Consider the following 21,504-nt stretch of genomic DNA (forward strand, 5'->3'; position numbering starts at 1 on the left):
TGTATCTGCTCTATGCAGACACTGTGGGAAATCCTCAACGTGATCACTCTCGGATCTGAGAGAGAGTTGTCAGTGTGTTGTCAGTCAACATCGCAGAATTTCACAGAAAATACACACGTTAAAATGGAGTACTAATTTGACGTGATGCATAACAATGGGTAGTTAGGACAGAATGGGTGAAAACGTACATGGGCAGATGCAGCCTTAGATCGAGGGATGGATGGATACTTTGATAGAAATCAAGGCTGGATGGAAACTTGGATGGAAGGATGGATGAACGTATAGACATTTGGATGAGCAACTTTAGACAGAGGGATGAATGGAGACCTGGACGGATTAATGGATGGATGGGTGGCTGAATGGACGCATTGATGGAAAGAAACCTGGATGGATGGTTGGATAGATTGGTTTATGTTTACTATTGACTCTGGACAGTCAGTAAAGCGTCTCATCTCAAATCTTACCAGAAACTAAGCTGTATATGTATTATAGAAAGATTTGATTCTGTCTTAAAGAAACCAATCACAGTCTTGTTCTGGACTATAACTCTACAGTAGCTGCTCATTGCCTCGTAAGCGTACATTGATGTGGAAATACGGATCGGAAACATCAAAAAACTGGAGAAAATACAACACAATCTCTCCAACACCAGGACTAGACTCGAATATCCACTTCCTTCAGGAATTTTGCTAGTCAAGTATTGTAGTGTTTTCTCAGTTCAGAACTGGACCAATCCCAATAACTCTCCAGACTTTCAGACCAGTATCGCTGTGATGGCTCTACTGAATCGGTGAGTCGTTCATTTCCATATTTAAGATTGTAAACACAGGCTTGGTATCGTCATACCAAACAAGAATCCTCAGCATGATCTGTATGGATTGGGATTCGTGGCATTTCATCATGACCACCCTCCTGCTGCTGAACTGGGAAAAGAGCCGTAGATTAGGATTTGTGTACGACTGCACGAGCCGCTTGAACTCCTGCCGTTCCAGACGTCTGCAGAGAGAACTTGCTGACTTGCCTCTGGAAGAAACCTCAGGGATGCTTTGATAACCCTTACGCTCATATACACACTCACCCATTCCCTCTGTCTGTCTCTCTCCTGTGGTCAGCATGTCTGTCTGCTCCACTGGTGTCCTCGTGTGGCCTGCGAATGGAGACTCCGTCCTGCATGTCTTTGCCCCCATCACAGCAGACAAGGTTTTATTTTTTTTCCGTAATGTTTTGGAGGGATTTTCTTTTTTCTCGAGTAAGGCTGGATTTAGCCCTGCTTCTCAGCAGCCGTGCAAGATCTGTGTTCAAGGCTTTATGGGTGGCATTTTAGAGAGTCCGTAATAACAGCACGAGGCGGCACCGCTCTCAAATTCATGATCCCACTTTAAGCAAGTGGCATAGTTTTCTTTTTTTTTTTTCCTTCCCCTCGTACTGAGCTATGATCACGATCAGTCTCGTCTCGAGGACAACAAGGCCAAAAAAAACTGGTTGCTCTCACACACTTAGATGTCACCCTTAACAGTTAATCAGTCTCGAAGACAAGGGCCTGGCCCTGCGGAGCGGCCTGTAATTTCTGTGTAGTCAGTTATACACAATGATGCTTAAGTGTTGTCGTTTATTTATTTATTTTTTTATTTATTTTCTTAAGATTATATGTCTTAATTGTTTTGCTCACTGGCCTGGAATGAGTTTGCGGTGCTGGTTCCACCACTGAAACACCAAGGCTTCTTGATTAGCATCTTCACATCCACACCTCTCGTTTTAAACTGAACTGAGATCAGCTGCTAGCTTGTGGAATTGACTATAAAGTGTTACCTAATTGAATGTAGTGTCCATGTTTATTTATTATTTATTAGTTTTAGCGCTCGAGGTGTCCTCTCGGGTATAGTGACCTCGGCCCATTGCCCATTTCGATCAAGAAGCCCGGACAGAATGCTGACTCAGCGAGCGAGCTCTCCAGCATGTGTGGAGATTTACAAGTGCAGGCTTTTGGGAGAAACAGTGACTAGACTGCATGTCTGTGAAAGCAGGAGTCTGTCTCCTGACAGCAAAGCATGCTCTGTAGGCCACAAGGTCTACTAGGCCACACCGCGTTAATGAAAGACCAGCGCACACCAGTAAACACACAGACGCCGCGAGCCAAAGTCGCCTTGGGCACCAAAACCAGTGTCTACACTTGTCTTGTAAGGTGAATTTTGGTAAAGCGGGAACCGTGCACTCGATCTTCTGGAGCCGTTTTTGACATTATATTGCGCGGCTAGGCCTCGGCGCTGTAGTGACGCAGCACTTCATAAACTCTCTGACACGAACCGAGCACTGCTTAACCACCACTTTGACATGCTCTGTGGCCCGAAAGGCCGTGAACACAAAGCCACATTTGGAGATCTCAAGTCGTGACCGTCTCGTCACCGTGCCAGAGTGTGTATGGGCCCGCCTGGGTCAGTCCAAAGGGAGGTTTGATGAGTTTTAAATAGTGGACGCTGCACCCAGGGTGGCACTGCTGCACCCAACTAAAGTCCACATGCATGGACTGAAATATGCACAGCAGCGACTCTGCGTTGGTGGGGTTCTCCACCAAAATTTGATTGGAAATAGCTCGAGAGGCTGTTTTTAAACTCCTCCTTTCGCCTATATTGATGCAAACTCCGAATACACTTCTTGTAAAAAAGAATGCCCAGTTGCTATTTTGTCTACACACAGGCTATTTTGAAGCGTCTGTCCTTCGGGAATACGGTGCTAGAACAAGCCAGATGGCAGGGCTTTGAATTTTTCTACGCATATACTTTAAGAGAACACCCAGTTTACTAGATCACCTCAAAATGTCTGAGCTGCTTTTGACCAGTGGCTTTTCAGCATGTTCTTATATTGTTTTTCTTTCTTTCTTTCTTTTTTTTGTTTGTTCTGTGCGATTGTGCAAAGTTAAAGTGATGCAACAGCTGACTGTCAAGGTCATGGAGCATGTCTCAATGTCTCTGCAGGCAAGAAATGTGCCATTTCCTCAATCTTACTTCTTCAGATGCTTCCTGTGTGCTGCTCAGACACTTTCTCAGGCTCCAGTGCCAGTATTGCGTTCAATCGATCTGACCGCACTGCCGATTTTTAATACGGTTAACATTTCTATATTAACAGACTTGTACTGTGTAAATAAACGGATTTAAAAAAAAAAAAAAAAAACTTGTTGAAATGTGAAGATGTTTAGTTTGCATTTTTGGAAGGAGTCTCCAGTGTCAAAAGCTGTGTGTTTTCCAACGCAGGATGGAAAGATTTTGCGGTTTCTCAGTAACGTGCCAAGCAGCATGTCTCTGTCTTCCAGATGATGTGTCGTTCTTTGGCATACGAGTACAATAATTGACATAACGATTTTAGCGATAACTCGAACGTGTCCGTGATGTATTTTGCTATAACATTGCGCCCCCTAATTTTCACAATAACACAGCAAGAGCTCAGAGGTTAAAATCGTAAACTGTCGATGTGAACGGTTTCGACTTTCATTCCCAGTTCTCGATCTGTACTGAACTTGTTCTGATTTTTCAACAGGTGCGTTACCTGAAGATCATCGAGAAGAGTGGCTACCAGGCTCTCCCATGGGTACGATACATCACCCAGAATGGAGGTAAGCACCATCACTCATATATTATTATAATAAATACAATAAACCTGCTATCTGTTGATGGTATCAGATTAAAAAAAAAACAACAACACAAAGCTTAGTTATAACCACAGTAACCATACACGGTGCCGTATTCTAAAAGTACAGTGTCTGTGGTAAAATCATGCTTACGCCACACACACACACACAAATGTTCTCACGTACTGTAGTCTTTCTGGCACTATATTTGTCATTGTTTTGCAGAGTTTCACAGGTATTGGGCAACAATTAGGCAATTCAGTAAAAGTCAGAGAAAGAGTTGTGTGTAAAGATGCAGTGGTTTCTGTGAAAAGAGGATGTGCCACATGAGGGTAGAACTTGGCTCGCTGCAGAGATGTTGTGCTGAGTCAATAGTAAGATGGAGAAAGACCAGGCATTCTGTACTTTCTCTACTTTTAAATGTAACTCGTTTTGATGAACGGCGTGAAACAGCGAGTCCCGTCGTGAATCCTGTCGAGTAAATTAAAGGCATCGAGTCTTAATCTGTGCGATCGTGAGCAGACTGGGGTTTGTAACGTCATATTAACTAACACATGAACCTAATCTCACACGCATCGAATAACACTGTGGTTACACACAGTAGTGATGACACAATCTCAAGAAAAAAAGATAAGATTTTGGTATGATTTCTACGACAAATGAGGTCTTTGATATTACACTGATAAAAAGAAAAATCTTTTTTTTTTTTTTTAAAATCATAAACGAATACATCACTATATTACATGTGAAACTGAAAACACTTAATCGCTTTAAATCCTTTGTGTAAAGGTTGATGTGATGTGTATTCAGTGTAGAGCAGATATCACCTGTTTCTCTCATCTCTGTGTTCGCTGCGTCTCATATCCTGAATTTAAGCCGCTATCATCAAGTTATGTCGCGTCTCCAAACCCTGTCTAATTCAGCATTGTGCTCTCGGCAGGCCGGGTGGAAAGCTCAGCTGCCACAATTAACTTTTTTCTTTGGACCACACCCCACCCCCAATTTCCTGCCGTTTGGAACCGTTTAATTAAGCGTGCCTCATTTCCTTGTTTCTTTGCAGACTATCAGCTCCGGACTCAGTAGTAGAACTTCACTCGTCTCCTGCCGTGTGAGCCATGTGGACTCGGATCTCTCTTTGTGTCTGTATCTCTCTCTCTCTCTCTCTCTCTCTCTCTCTCTCTCTCTCTCCCTCTCTCTCTCTCCTTCTTTCTCTCTCCCTCTCTCCATTCTCTGTCTGCAAAGTTTGAGACGACCCAAACTGGTTTCCTGATCGTCTCTACAAACACCGCTCAGCCAACACAGCGATTCATTTGAAGCTCTTTCAAATGACTCTTTTGAATCAACGTCCCTGATTCATACACAAATCAATTAGCTGATTTTACGGCATGAAGTGGCGAGCTGCTCCGAGATGTCTCTCAGTCACACGAGTCTCTCAGGCCTGCTATGACACAGGTCGTGTTTGTTTGTTTGGTGTTTTTTGTTGTTGTTGTTTTTATTTGCGGACCATCAGTGTCTCTTTCTGTATGTTTGTGTTCAGACATGTTCTTTCTGTTCACGGTCAATGGCAGGAGAGCCGTTTTACTCGTAACCAGCTTCAAACAATCCTCAGTAGTATTTCAGTGTAATATTAGGTGTGTGTTCACAGGAGTGTTTACAGTGCACATGTAGGTTGGACCATTTACTAATAGAGGTGGATAAATCGTGCATTTTATTAGCTAGATCATCAGGCAAGGAAAAGGCAAGTGTGTTTCAGGGCTCTGTAAGAACCAGTGGTCTATAACTGTGTAGAATGAATAGAAGTGTGTTATTTGTGACACATGAGTGCAGATCTTGTAGAATGTCATCATGTTATCCAGCCTTTAAATGTACCTGAAAATCCGCTTGTCCTTTCTGCCTGGCTAGCGATTTGTCCACCTCTGATTAAACACACGTTCAGAAATGTTTTGTGTTACTGATGCTTAACATTTAAACACCGTTATTTTAAAGTCTGCTCCAGATTCAACAGTTACATCAGTCATCCAAATCACAGGTCAATCAATTCCTCTGCTATTCTCTTGATATTCTCACCGACTGTATACACTGTACTGTGTTTATTAGTTGTTTCGTTTGTTTTTCAGTATTAGCAGTAGAGCTCAAGATGTTGGTCTCTAAATGATATCACAGTCATGTTTACCACAAAACTTATATGAATGATGATGATGAAGATGATGATGATGATACCACCATTGTTCACCAAAACGGTGCTCGCTGCCATTTGCAACATTTCCAATTCCTTTTACTAACATTGTGCCATTTTAGGATGTGTGATTAATAGAAACCTCTCTACACTCTGTTTGAGCTAAGCAGCATACGATGTGTGTGTATATGTGTTTCTCTGTTGTGCTGCCTATATATCTGACCTGATTGGAAATAAAAAAAACTATTTGTAATCGCTCTCAAGACGACGCGTGCCCTGTACGGTCGGAGGCGGAGCGAGGCACATGCATGCGTTCTCCTGAACGTTACACAAATCCCTTCTCGGTAAATAAAACAAAAATGAAGTTCCTCTTTTCTCAACCCTTTGTGTGTTCTTGTCTTCTTTTACCCTCCTTTGGTATTTATTAATAAAGTGCTGTGTGTAGGCTTCTGGAAACAGACCACACCCTCCATTTCTGCTCTTTTAAACGAGCAGTTTTGTTCTTCTCTAAATTGTGGGTGGAGCCTATTTACGGACCAGAAAACGAATTTTAGGAATTTTCCGGTCGTCACAGACATGTTCAACATTTACTAACTGCACCTTTAATACAGTACATACATAAAACTGATACAAAGACCGAAGTATGTAAGTTTAACAGTTTAGCAGACTTTGTTAATGTCTGACTTCATCTCGTCAGCCCTGTGATGTCACTTCCTGTTCAGACAGCTCCAGCTTGTGAATCAGACCCTGATCCAGTACATCCTCTCGTGTAATGCAGATTGTTCACACGCGGCTGGACACACACTCAGACCTGCGCTGAGGTCATTGTTCTCACGGAGGCCATGAGGTCATCGTGCAGGGTGTCGAGCCTTTTCAGTGTGTGAGACAATCGCTTCTCAGGGCTCCTGATGTCATTATTTTCTGTCCTTTGTATTTCGAGTACTATTTTTATATCTACATTCTTTACCTTTTTCTTCATGTCTGTCCTTTACTGTTAGACGATGGAGATAATCATCTAGACATTCAGCGTCTGTCTCGTCTTAACTCCTACGCTTTAAAGTCAATCACGTACGTCTTTGAACGATTGCTTTTTTTTTTTTTCTTCTTCTTCTTTCCCCCCGAGATGCCCTTCGTTCTTACGTGGGAGGCAGTTTGCACTTCTGAGGTATGCAGAGATGATTGGATTTCTGCTAATACACAACCAAGGCACTTGATCAGTGTAGAATTGTTTTTCCAGGGAAATGTTTCCTTTGCAGTATGACCAGGTCACAGTATGACCAGGATTTATATAGCCACAAGGAGAGGATGATGAGGCCTAAGTGTGATGGAGCCTCTTGTGAAACACACACACACATGCAGCAGCCATGTGATGTACATAGATTTTATAAAGGTGTCATAAAAGAGAGGTAAATAAAAGTAAAACCTCACTACAAGGCCCCAAATTTATAGCATATGTCTCATTACAGGGGGTCACGGTGGCTTAGTGGTTAGCACGTTCGCCTCACACCTCCAGGGTTGGGGGTTCGATTCCTGCCTCCACCTTGTGTGTGTGGAGTTTGCATGTCCTCCCCGTGACCCGATGTAGTTCGGATAAGCGGTAGAAAATGAGTGAGAATGACTGAGTGAGTGTGTCTCATTACTAACATGAAGCATTGGAACTTTCTCTAAATAATGAATAGCGATGGTAACATGAACATGTTTTTTCTACCATTTCTGTAATGAAACCTGCCACAGAGTCCTGAATTAAATCCTGAAGATTTTGTTTATGTATCTAAGTGATCTGCACATTATTAATGAGTGATTCTCTTCACGGAAACGTTTTCCAGTGTGCTTCAACTTAAATGATCCTTTGAGGTATTAGTAACGTGTTAGTTTTGTTTGTAATCATAGATGTACGAAATAGACTGAAATCCAAAATGAAGTCATTTTGTTTTACTGACATGTAAAACGCTGCTACAAACGAGGCTTTGAAATCCAGCGTGACCAATAAAAAGGCCGCTGATCTGCGCCAAACTCTCAGCGCGTAACAACTCGGCACTTTCTTGACCGTTATCCAACTTAAACCGGTTTATTTCGTATTCTCCGTCCTTTTACTGTGGCATCTTCGAGGAATAATAAAAACGTGTTTTTGTTGTTATTTTAAGTTGAGCAGGCCTACAGTTGGATACACCAGCCTCGCTCATACAGTAATTGCCATGTGTTCAGATGGAGCGAGTCGTCCGTTCATTCTGAGGCAGAAAGTTTACTTGCGCTGTACGTGTCAGAATTTCCATTAGCTGCTCGTACATTACAGCCCCGTAGCGTTAATAAACATTTCTGATGACATCGCCAGGTGTTAGAGTCCAACACCAAGGTGTATAAGCTTGCTGTAGGTTTGAAAATCTATTAGGTTGAGGATTCCCCTAAAACACATCGCTCTCTCTCTCTCTCTCTCTCTCTCTCTCTCTCTCTCACACACACACACATACACACACAAACACACATTTCTGCAAGGGAAAAATTGATGTTCCACTCAAGGGCCAACTTGCCAGAAAGTGGATGTGATCCTTATGGTTACTGTAAATATAAATAGTTCATGAATAGCAGCTTCACTCACAGCCAAGTCACTGTCATCTCAGACACTGTGTGGGTGTAAAAGAAAAAACCCACCAAACTCGGCAACGGTATGTACCTGGACCACACAGGTATGCCTACAGTTTGAAACAAAAAGTATTTATGGCTTCTCTTCAAACCGGAGACACTTATTTCCTTATTCTTGTGGTACACACCTGCAGAAAACCACAAGAATGCAGCCCCTATCTGCTCCTTCGGCCTCGGATCATGTGAGAGGTGCTTGGCAAAGTACACGGTTTGGTGTATAACAGCCACGGAGTGTGGAGAAGACCGTTAAAAAACACTTAACAGTTATATTCCATATTCTCAAGTCTAAAAATGTTAGTGTGAAACATGCTCAACGCCTCTAACGACGCATGCGATGGGCTACTTCTTAGAAACTGTGAGAGGTTCAAAAAAATAAGAAAGTAAGTAAGTGGTTTGAGGTGATTCCAGAGGGCCAGAAGATGCGGATTCTCTGCACTTTATGACTTCTAAGCATTATAAATTCTAGAAAAATCTGGCAAATGAAACATAGCCAAGACCTGGATTTGGTATATGGTGCTGAAATCTGTATCCTGAGCTCAGGAGAAGTGTAGTTATACACATTCTGCTCCATAGTGTCCATATGGGTTACCTACCATTAACCTGCCAGTACTGTATACAGTAGGTTTGATACTTTGGTGTGTTTGCGCTTTGTGACTTGCATCCCGTCGTCCTCTGACGTGTATTACAGTCTGACGCTTTGACATTCCAGGCATATTTTTACTCCCTGTTCGTTATGTAACACAAGTCGTGACCCTAAGTTAAGGTTACAACATTGTGACCCGTGTCCTTGATGTGTCTGTTAACACAAACATGCTGCATTAAAAAAAAAAACACACATAATTGGTAATCTGAACAAGCTTCTACAATTGAGTTTAGCAAGATTTACTGGAGAGAAATTTCTTAATTAGATTACAGCCTAATTAAATTATGTAACAGTCTGATGTAGACACGTCGAAATAAGATGACTCATTATGATTTTCAGGGTTAGAGTCCTCTTTCACAATGCCATTAAAGGCTAAATGGACTTCAAAGCAGAGGTGGGAGTAAGTCACACACGAGCAAGTCAAAAGTAAGTCTCAAGTCATGAATGTCAAGTCAAAGTCAAGTCGAGTCTTTATATAATATTTGTCAAGCAAGTCTCAAGTCTCAAATTTGCGACTTAAGTCTGACTCGAGGGGGCACGGTGGCTTAGTGGTTAGCACGTTTGCCTCACACCTCCAGGGTTGGGGGTTCGATTCCCGCCTCCGCCTTGTGTGTGTGGAGTTTGCATGTTCTCCCTGTGCCTCGGGGGTTTCCTCCGGGTACTCCGGTTTCCTCCCCCGGTCCAAAGACATGCATGGTATTGCATGGGTTGATTGGCATCTCTGGAAAATTGTCCGTAGTGTGTGATTGTGTGAGTGAATGAGAGTGTGTGTGTGTGCCCTGTGATGGGTTGGCACTCTGTCCAGGGTGTATCCTGCCTTGATGCCCGATGACGCCTGAGATCCCCATGACCCGAGGTAGTTCGGATAAGCGTTAGAAGATGAGTGAGTGAGAGTGAGTCTGACTCGAGTCAAGTCATATGACTCAAGTCCCCCATCTCTGCTTCAAAAGTATGTGGATATGATTTAAATTCTATCAATGGAGTCTAGATTTAAACGTTAATACATGCATATTATGTTAACTACCTTATAAACTAAACTGCACTGTCATATATTGACATTGACATATTATTTGTTCAGTAATATATTGTGCATAAAATATATAACACTATAAAGAAATTAGAGAAAGAAATGAATTATTAAACCAATTAAAAGCGCTCAATAATGTTTAAAAAAATTCAATATTTTTGTGAAGAATCTGTAGACACGTGTTTTATTAAAGGAGTGATGAATTATTCCTGTTTGTTTATTAGTGTTTTATTAAAGGAGTGATGAATTATTCCTGTTTGTTTATTAGTGTTTTATTAAAGGAGTGATGAATTATTCCTGTTTGTTTATTAGTGTTTTATTAAAGGAGTGATGAATTATTCCTGTTTGTTTATTAGTGTTTTATTAAAGGAGTGATGAATTATTCCTGTTTGTTTATTAGTGTTTTATTAAAGGAGTGATGAATTATTCCTGTTTGTTTATTAGTGTTTTATTAAAGGAGTGATGAATTATTCCTGTTTGTTTATTAGTGTTTTATTAAAGGAGTGATGAATTATTCCTGTTTGTTTATTAGTGTTTTATTAAAGGAGTGATGAATTATTCCTGTTTGTTTATTAGTGTTTTATTAAAGGAGTGATGAATTATTCCTGTTTGTTTATTAGTGTTTTATTAAAGGAGTGATGAATTATTCCTGTTTGTTTATTAGTGTTTTATTAAAGGAGTGATGAATTATTCCTGTTTGTTTATTATTGTTTTATTAAAGGAGTGATGAATTATTCCTGTTTGTTTATTAGTGTTTGATTAATAAACAGTGACAATGATGATGTCTATAAGGCTGTAAGTACAGACACCACACACACGAAGGGTTAAGACAGTTGATGAACCATAGCGTGAGAAACGGTTTTGCACTGATTCCAGTTGTGAAATCGATACCGATTAAAAGACGTCGTTGTGTCGCCAGCCAACGTGGCAGTCCGGTCGGGTCACCTGCGGAAGCTCGCGCTCTCGGGACATCCCTCCCTCGATTGCGATTGTACTGTACATGTTGTTATGTTATGTGCTGTGTGTACACCTGCTGCCTAGCAACAGCACGCCGAGGGAGGCCCTGATTGGATCACAGAGGGAAGCCCTGGTTGCATGAGCTCCGCGGTGACGTCACGAGCCGGTCGATCCCCGTTTGGCCGCGTGCAACCTTAAACCGATGGAATTTCTCTCACCTGCGGCTTCGGCTGGAGATAAACGACGAGAGCAGAAGGAGTTCAGCAGGTTTAGATGGCAACCCTCTGTATAGCGCGTGTGTGTGTGTGTGTGTCTGTGTGTGCGTGTGTGTCTGTGTGTGTGTGCGTGTGTGCGTGTGTTTGTGTGAGTGCATGTGTGTGTGCGCGTGTGTGTGTGTGTGTGTGCGTAGGTGTGTGTTTGTGTGTGCTTGTGTGTGTGCGTGTGTATGTTTGTGTGTGTGCGTGTGTGTGTGAGAGAGAGAGATAGAGAGAGAGAGAGAGAGAGAGAGAGAAGCATGTAAATGCCTTTTTCTTACTATCCCTATAAGGACCTTCCTTTTGAGCATAATTATAAATGATTATTTTGATCAAAATTAGAACGTAAACCAAAGTTCTGTTTTAATATGAAAATATTTCTCATTATTCTCATTTTTATTAAAACCAGTGACTTTACATACGATAGCCTACTGTGTTTATAGGAAGCCTAAAGTATAAACACAAGCAAACTCTTAACCACATGTATTTATTATTGAAACATTCAGAGCTCTCGTCCACTTTGCAGTGTGATTTGGTGCTTGGAGAATAAACTACAACAACAAGAACATTCCACACTGATGTTCCTGTGGTGCTGTAGCGCAGCTTTAAAAACCTGCTTATCTTGCATCAAATCTTCCTGTATGCAGGTGTGCAGGAAGTGACGGATTCTGGACAGGAATTTAGGCCTGTTGGGAAAATATTTGTGTTGAGGCTAAATATGTTGAAATCACACTGGAATAGACACCAGTTAGGCACCTAAACCCAAATTCATAGCCAGACCTTTTACACTGCTTTGTCCAGATTAAATCCAATGACTTCACTGGGTTGAACATCAAGTGTTGGTAGGAAATGACATTTCATCCCTATCTGCCTACAGCCTTAGTGTGAACCCTCACTCACTCACTCACTCACTCACTCATTTTCTACCGCTTATCCGAACTACCTTGGGTCACGGGGAGCCTGTGCCTATCTCAGGCGTCATCGGGCATCAAGGCAGGATACACCCTGGACGGAGTGCCAACCCATCGTAGGGCACACACACACACACTCTCATTCACTCACACACTCACACCTTAGTGTGAACCCACTGAATATAAAAAAAAAAACACACTGTAAGTAAGCGAGTGTATCCGATTCTATATCATTATCAAACAATAGCTAACTGCAAAGATAGATTTTAAGGTTATGCCTCCAATTAAGAAATACAGTAAAATATAAAGGCAGCTTGCTCATGTGTATTGTTTGTGGTGTTTAGTAGTGAGGTGAGGGAATAGATCACGTCTGTGTTAGCTAACTAAACTTGCTTGTTCCTGCACATTAACCTCATTGACCATCCAAACTATTGGACATGTTGTGGTGGGCATTGAGTTATTATTCAAACCAGATAAATAGAGTGAGGAAATCATCATCATCATCATCATCATCATCATCATCATCATCATTACATTTACATTTACATTTACAGCATTTGGCAGAGCGACGTACTGTACATAAGTGCTTAAATCTCTAACATTGGATACATTAATGCTGACTCACTAGGTTACATACTTAAGATACCATGAGTATAAAACATTGTTCAAACATTGATCATCATCATCATCATCATCATCATCATCATCATCATCATAATCAACCTCCTATCCTCACTATTTTTCAGCTCAGGAACAAGAAGGAAACTTTTTGTCTTTTTTTTTCTATTTAAATAAAATTGCAAAAGGTTTTGTTGTAAAAGAAAAGAAAATGTTTCCCCATGCAGGAAAGTTTTAAATGAAAGTTTACAAGATCACAACCACTACACACACACACACACACACACACACACACACACACACACACACACACACACATTTTATTAAAATCTCTGTTTTTAAACCCCCCCTGTGCTGAAATGACGCATTCACATACTAAAATAATAACAGTGCTTCTTAACATCTTCCACATATTTTGGTATTAAAACAATTTAACAGCCTTTTCCTCTTCGCGGCTTTTAATAGACAGTAGTACGAGCTATAATTATGACACTATAACTATCTGTTTTGTCAAGCCGTCGCCATGGTGATAAATGCATGTGGGAGGAGCTTGAGAGTTCATGACACAGGACCGTGACGCAGGACAGGTGAGTGCTACTGTACAATACGAGACATTCCTTAAGAGCACTTCCGACTGTTGTGTTACACACAGAGGTGTTTTTTTTTTTTTTTTTTTTTTTGCAAAGCCATAAACCAAAAACAGATGCCATAAAAGCAAAGGTCTGTTTGCCTAGTCACGTTTGTTTTGTAAAATGCCAGACAGTATGTGCTGGAACACAGATGTACTGTGTAACCAAACACGTCAGACAGTTAACAAACCGAGTTGTACAAATGTAATCAAACTGTTGCTGGACCTGTTTTCCTAAAGCTGTACTATGAATATTTTTACTCCTATTAACTGAGCTGTGCTGCAACATGCACTGTTGGAATGTGTGTGTGTGTGTGTGTGTGTGTTGTGGAAAAAGTGAGACAGCTCTAAAGACTGCTGTGTAATTGACAGTGCTGTATTATAGCGCTCTGTTGATGTTTGATATGCGTCCATGGCAACCATGAGATCCGAAGTGAACTTTGGTTCACGCTTCCGGTTAAGCAATCAACCTTTGACCTGGTCTTAATTTTTCTGTGACGTCTGTTCAAATTTCTCTACATTACGATATACAAGATGCATAGAATAAAATGAAAAGAAAAATAAACGTCTGCTTTACAACTGATCTACGCGTAAAAATATGCTGAACAGAAACAGCAAGAGAAGGTAAAATCAAGCGGATAAATAGGTTCTCTGGACGACGTCTAGTATATTGTTACAACAGAAACAATCCAAAATCTGCTTGAAAAAAGTTTGTAGAAATATTTCTATTATATTCAGAACGGCTAGGTTTCAGATTAGAAAATCTATTTTACTAACATTTTTCAACCTGGTGGAAAATTTTACTTCGGCTTTACCTACGAAATCGTTTACGCACAACTTATTAAATGATCGATAACTAAGTCTCTCGTTGCATTTCTATAAACCCAGATGAGTTTTATTAAAGTGTCATTAATGCGTCAGTTTGTAAGACTGATCCTCCACGGGGAAAATTTGCCTCAGGCTTTATAAATGCGGGACCCAAAGCAGCACAATAAGATCTTGTTGAAGGAACACAGGCTCTGAGATCCAGCAGCTCGTGACCTGACTGAGTCTGCTTGTCTCAATCAATCTTCTCCACCATTCTTCATGAGTACAGTGGAACAGGCTTGGGCTTGAACAGCAGCTTGTGTGTAAAACTCCGCTGTTTTCATTAGGATGGATCTCGGGCCACTCTTCTCCAGCTGGAAGCTATGAGCAATTCGACAGCTGAGGCAGATTCAGTCACTTGTCAAAACCCCTAATTCGCTCTCCAATGGGCCGCAAAAACGCTTTTTTGGTTTTTACCCATTGCTACCGGCAGCAGTTGGGATTTTACCCCCGCTTGGTTTTTCTGCTTAAGAAATCCAATCAGCCTTTTATCTGCATCTTGGCATTCTTTCACCCTGCTTTTCTGCCACATGACTTCTTGGGTACTCTGTTTTTCTTTTTTACATTCTTTTTCTTCCCCAGTTCACAAACCCCTGTGATATTTTCGCACATGTGCATAGCAACGGTAAAACAGTCCGAATTCTTGCCCCGACCACGTTTGTGAATTACTGATTGTGTAAAAAGCCGCTGCGGCGGGAAGATTGCAAACAGGCGGCGTGGGGACGCAGCATGCTTAACCAGGACTCAAAATAGTCCTGTTTGTTTCTGCATGGTGCCCAGGACACATGTGTTTGACATCAGAGACACTTGCACAGACAGGCCTTAAGACCTCGTTGGCCCAAATGAAGGACACAGATCTAATTTAAATTAGTTACCGAGAGACTTCAGCATCCATCAAAGCCAACAGTAATGAATCCAAGTTCACAAACCCCAGTGATATTTTAATGACTCCAGGAATCTTGCAAATTGTATGTATTTAACTGGATTCGATGGACTGCACTGTCTGTACTTTATTTTGAAACACTTGTTGCCTGAAAGTCCATTATTTCTTTCTGAAACCTTTCCATCCCAACCAGTCCATTCGGTGACTGAATTGTTCCCGTCTTTGGCAGATGGCGTGCTTGGTTTCAGCATTGGTAAGCTGTATTGTTAGGTCTCAGTGTTGTAATATTTCAACCTGATGATAAAAAAAAAAAAAAAATTCTATGCCTGACTCAAAATTGACCACATTTATAATTCCTGGTTTAGTATTTTGTGGTTTAAAATGATGTTCATTGTCACAGATGCAGTGCTCTAGTTTTTTGGTTGCGAGTGGGAAATAATCATACAACACACTCATGGTCTTGGATTTATTTGGATTTCCAGAAGTGAGTCATTTCTTTGGACTGTTGTTACTGTACCCATGCGGTCACTCTGCCTTTGGTGGTGCATGAGGGTATTTCAAAGGTACCACGTGGATTTATTTTTTAGAACTAAATCAAAGTAAATTAACCACTACGAAGCTACTAATTTTACATGCAGCACATCTGACGCTGCCAACCTGCTCTCTTACGAGCAGCCAATCAGCAGGCTTAGTTTGGAACAAAGAGAGACAAGTGTACATGGATTCTAACCGACGTCCGATTCTGAACGTACAACAAAGGCTCTGCTTTTGCCAAATCGCTGTGGGAAACAAAATATCTGTTCTGAAATTAGGAGTTGACCTTTTCCTCTTCGACAACTGAAAATGTCTCCCAGCTCCTTAGACGGGACTCTTTCTTGCAGTCACCGAGTGCCTTGTATAAGTCTAATAAACCCACCACCGCTGGGCACTAAAGACTTAAACAGAACCAATACACCTGTGTGTGTCTTCTCTTTGAGCAGGTTGGTTTTTATCCCTGCATGAACAACAGAGGAATTTTGAAGATTCACCTCATCTCTAATATCCATTGACTTTATGTATTTTTCTGTATGTTTATCAGATTTTTATGAGTTTGTTGAAATCTTTGGAGAATCGACTGACCAAAAGGCTGCACAAAGTCAATTTTGAACAAACACACACACAGCGTTTTAATCACTTGTTCTTCATGAAGGTTTACAGTAATAATTCATTCATTCATTTTCTACCGCTTATCCGAACTACCTCGGGTCACGGGGAGCCTGTGCCTATCTCAGGCGTCATCGGGCATCAAGGCAGGATACACCCTGGACGGAGTGCCAACTCATCGCAGGGCACACAAACACTCTCATTCACTCACGCAATCACACACTAGGGACAATTTTCCAGAGATGCCAATCAACCTACCGTGCATGTCTTTGGACCAGGGGAGGAAACCGGAGTACCCGGAGGAAACCCCCGAGGCACGGGGAGAACATGCAAACTCCACACACACAAGGTGGAGGCGGGAATCGAACCCCCAACCCTGGAGGTGTGAGGCGAACGTGCTAACCACTAAGCCACCGTGCCCCCATACAGTAATAATATTGAAAATAATAATAATAATAATAATAATAATAATAATAATATGATGATGATGATGATGATGACAAACTGTAACAAGCAATTGCTTAAAGGACTTAAAAATTCCTTTTCTTAGAAAGGTCCAGAAAAGTGACTAATGTTAAATGTTAATGATCAGATTTTGGCTATAAATGAGACGAACTGGTCATGTTTTTTGTTTCTCACTGATGCTTCATGTTACCACTAAAACATGACTAACATCACGAAGCTGAAGCGGAGAACAAACGAATACTTCTCTGTCCATTCATCTGTTTTTGTTGTCAGTTTTGGTTTTAACAAGTCATATATGTTCTGAAGACTCTTTCTTTCCTTTCTAAATGAGCTACATCATTTATTAAAAAAAACAACAACAAAAAAAAAAAACAACAAAACAAAAAAAATGTGATTGGATGAACTGCAGTAGAAGATCTGACTCAGAGACCACATCGGTTCATATTTAGGAAAATCTGGAGAAAACTAGAGAAAGTTTGTTTGTTACCTACGTAGATCCGATCTGCTCCGTTTGATCAGACGAAAGACATTCCACCAGCTGACAACTGATCTAGACTAATAAACTGGTGGGTCATGTGCAGTGTTGTATAAAGTACTAGAAAGCAATACTTGAGTAAAAGTACAAGTATCGTACTTGAAAAAGACTTTGGTAGAAGTGAAAGTTACCTTTTAGAATATTACTCAAGTAAAAGTCTTAAAGTATCTGATATTTACTGTACTTAAGTATCAAAAGTCATTTTCTGATATTTAATGTACTTAAGTATTTGAAGTAAAAGTAAAAAGTAAAATTTCAGTGATTTTCTGTAGGCATAAGATCAGGGACGGTTCTAGGATTTCATCTTTAGGGGGTTTTTAGCCCTCAGTGAGAATTTAAAACAAGAAGAATTTTATATTATATATTATATGACTACATAGTAAGCCAAAAGTTATGGTGTTATTAAATGGCAAAAGTGGACACCAAGATTTTATGCATGATGTAATGATGTCAGTCTCAAATCAAATCAGTTCATGTATGTGTGCATTCTCTACAAACAGTGTGTCCAATGAATGCAGTCATTAATAAAAAAATATTCACAAGACAAAGACCAAATCAATAAATGTTATTTTTATTTAGTATTGAATGGATTGTTAAACTCTGGTAATAAGAATAGTGACATTTCACTGCTTTTGGTTGCCGTCTTTGCGGCTTTCCGCCGATTAACGTTATAGATAGCTTCTCCATAGAGCGCGTAATACAATCTAGGAGCAGTGATTCACTAAACCTCCCTTATTGCAGTCGCACACATTTCTTCTGATTTTATTTTGTAATAACGAGTAACGAAGATGCTTAGTGGAAATATAGCGGAGTAAAAGTATACATTTTATCTAGGAAATGTAGTGGAGTAAAAGTGAAAGTTGACGTAAATTTAAATAGCGAAGTAAAGTACAGATACGTGACATTTCTACTTAAGTACAGTAACGAAGTATTTATACTCCGTTACATTACAACACTGGTCATGTGATAGCGATTTGTCCGATTTGTCTTTGACATTCTACTGTTAAAGCAAGTGTACACCTGTCTTTGGTGTAAATATTAGGTCAGATCATAACACACCATGTTAAACTGTTAAACGAATAAAAGGCCCATTTTGGTGTGAAAGGAGCTTTGAAGGTGTTTTCCACTCAGCATTGTTTTTGCATGACATTCATGACTGCATACCATGACACCGGAGACATTGTGGGCTCTTAACGGCGACTAGATTAGACCTTGTTCTGGCTTAAAGATGTTGCGTCTGACCATCGTTTTTTGTGTGATTGTATATGTGACGCTTGACTGCTGGTTAAAGGCTGTAAAACAAACAGACCACGTCCTATAAAAATACAACCTATAACTAACGTATTCCCTCTCACTGATGTCTCTTGGGTTGTCTGTCTCACTTCAACCCCTCGCTCCATCTATTTCCTTTATAAACCCTCCCCATGAATTCCTCCACCACAAGACAGCAGAGTTATAACCGCCTGAGCGACATGTGTACTACTGCCATAATTGGAGCTCTGCGTTTCACTAGCGACCACTCTCCATCACAGCCATGTGCCGCTTGTGTGCCACAAGCCCCCGAAGCCCGGCAAAAAATATCCCCAGCAGCCACAGGCCTCTCATTTGATGGGGTTTTGGCAAGAGTAGGGGCATTGCTCATGACACCCCTCCTTCTCTCATTCATTCGGTGCTGTTATGATAGCACACAAAGAAACTAGTAATCTATAGATGATTTGCACGGAACGGGGGTAATTACGTTTGAGAGGTCGGTCGAGGAGCGTCGAGGGGTAACAGATATTTCTCTGGTCAGGAAAAATTCAAGGGTGAAGAGAAAATAGGAAAATAGCAAGCCACATCAGGAGGATCTCTTTAAATAGATACCACAAAAAAGGCTATTTATAATCAGGCACCTCCATCCTGGGGTCTGCTCACTTAAAAAAAGAGTCTTATTTATAAGGGAAGGGTATAGCGTGTAAAACTGTGGCAGCATGGAAGTGCTCTGCAGTCATCTGGAGAGATTCTGAGTGTCACAGGGAGACTTTTTTTTTTACATTTTTTTCAAGAGATTCAGACTGTTGCATGTTTCATTGTTGAAATCCTAATCATAACTCTTATCCAGAGGTGCTCCTGGCATTCAAGGGGCATTAATGTTAATTAATAAACGGCAGGTCTATAACGTACCCTGAGCAGCGTAAAATAGCAAAGGTGTTCACGTCACGCTGATCTTCAATCTTATCACCGCTGCTTGCTTCTACTTAATCTCACTGTTTGACGTTTACTCAAGTTCAGTTCACACCTATACTCATAGGCCCAATATTTTAATGATAAGCACGCCTTTAAACCTGTACAGCAAACCAAACAATTTCTCTAAAACTGCAGCTTTTGATCAACACGCCCGCCTGCTCGCTCTCACTACAATGCAAACCTTTTATATTGAATCGCTGGCATTCTGTAAAAGTTCAAATGAGCCAAATAAAACTGAGTGACTAATGAATACTTGTTGAAACAGATAAGAGGTGTGTAGGCCCTGAAGGTGTGTCCAGCAATATTCGGGGTCAACTGAGCTTCCTGTTTCCACACACAGGAAGCTGACCGGATAAATGATGGTGAACCGCTACACCGCTACATTTTTGCTATTATCCTCAATTTTACATGGACTCACTGCTTCCTTTTTGATCATATTACTATCATTTGGTGTCAGGAAACTTACCGGTAACTGAACAACAATGGCACTGCAGGAGTGTCAGAAAACATCTCTATAGAAGAGTCGAAACAGGAAAAAAACCTGCTGGAGAAACCTGTTAACTTTAGAGGCTCACGCTCACAAAATTGGTTTGTCAATCAGGGTAAATTTCCTTTTGGGAAATGCTTCTGCTTTGTTGCGCAATCCTGACAGAGTTTTGTTGCTTAGGTGAAAAAAAAAGATCATTTCCACTGCCAGAGATCAAGCCTTCTCTTAATATTCGTTTGTAAAAACTGACGATTGCATGTTCTATTCACGACCCTGACCGTATCGTAGCTTGGGATCCCCATTATAAAAACTAGTCATTAAGGCAGGGAAATTTCCATTTCTATCATTTTAATGCTATCAAGCAAGTTATTATAGCCAGTAGATTAATAATAACAATTTACACTATCCAGTGCACCTTTGCAATGAACTGGGTGGAAATTCAGACTAAAATCTGTTGGAAAATGGACGATCCAATACATTTAAGAAGGAAAACCTGAGTTAAGGGCTATAATTAGCTTATTCATGGTTCAGGAATGGTAAAGCAGTATTGCGCAGTGGGTAAAAGGCCAATATTTGCTGACACTCCCTGACGCTGGTACCAGTTAGTGCCATTATTTATAATAAAAGCCAATATTGATCCATTATTAATCAGCAGGCACTGAGCCAGCCACACTCCCTCTTTTCTACACAGGTTTATTTCCTGCTGTGTCATGGTAGGCTAGCTGTACAGGTGCTCAGATGATCACAAGGCATCACACTGAAGCAAGCAAGTCTCACAACAGTTCATACCCAGTCTTCAGTGAAAACCAACCTGATCTTGAGAAGATCTGAGAAGTCAGTAAAACTTGAGCAAACATTAGTCATATGAATTCTGAACAAAGAAAAGTTAAAATATGCTGATTCTTGCCCCTAAACCTGCTTTAAACTTCGTGTCTTGTTCCACGACTTCAGTAATGTACAGGAACAAATATGTGACCATGCTGCATGAAGCAAATGATGTTACTTTCATTAACCAGCTACGGATCAGCTAGAAAGTTGGGAATTGTTTGACCTTCAGGCCATTTTGAACTTTTTTATTACATACAGTACATGTTGCACTGAAGACTGTAAAAAGTCACAGCACTATAAACACCATTTTGTCCAGAATGTAAACAACATGACTAGTGAAGGTTAATTTCTAACCCGCACTCACAGGACTAAAGTTGCTATTATACGGTTTCATCTGACCACCGTGAGTAGCCTCTGGACCTACAGGACAATCCCATTAATTTTCTTGAATTTGTCAGGTTTCCCGATAGACGACGCCAGCCGAAGATCACAAAGCGGGTGTCATCGGTTCGTCCCCCAGGCCACAGCTTCAGCTTTGATCCTGTAAATCAGATGATATCAGTGACTTCACTTCACAGCCTTTTAGACCCCCTC

The 21,504-nt window shown here is 40.9% G+C and overlaps 1 protein-coding gene and 1 long non-coding RNA gene across 4 annotated transcripts in view; one reads left to right on the plus strand and one right to left on the minus strand.

Annotated features, from left to right (window-relative positions):
• Nucleotides 1-6,178, plus strand: part of ap1m1 (adaptor related protein complex 1 subunit mu 1) — a 14,734-nt gene extending 8,556 nt beyond the window's left edge. The window contains exons 11-12 of the mRNA XM_060869144.1: nucleotides 3,532-3,607; nucleotides 4,683-6,178. Of these exons, the coding sequence (XP_060725127.1) occupies nucleotides 3,532-3,607; nucleotides 4,683-4,705 (99 nt within the window). The 3' untranslated portion in view covers nucleotides 4,706-6,178. The remainder of the gene's footprint in view (nucleotides 1-3,531; nucleotides 3,608-4,682) is intronic.
• LOC132845202 (uncharacterized) overlaps nucleotides 1-21,504 on the minus strand; it is a 65,314-nt gene that overhangs the window by 15,666 nt on the left and 28,144 nt on the right. For 2 of the 3 annotated variants that reach the window (XR_009648401.1, XR_009648403.1), the window contains one exon: nucleotides 18,053-21,451. The exons of the other annotated variant lie outside the window; for it this stretch is intronic. This is a non-coding gene — a long non-coding RNA (uncharacterized LOC132845202). Of the gene's footprint in view, nucleotides 1-18,052; nucleotides 21,452-21,504 lie in introns of those variants that run through there. 3 annotated transcript variants of the gene reach the window in all.

The sequence above is a fragment of the Tachysurus vachellii genome, chromosome 1, assembly GCF_030014155.1.
Source record: "Tachysurus vachellii isolate PV-2020 chromosome 1, HZAU_Pvac_v1, whole genome shotgun sequence".
In the NCBI taxonomy this organism is placed as follows: domain Eukaryota; kingdom Metazoa; phylum Chordata; class Actinopteri; order Siluriformes; family Bagridae; genus Tachysurus; species Tachysurus vachellii.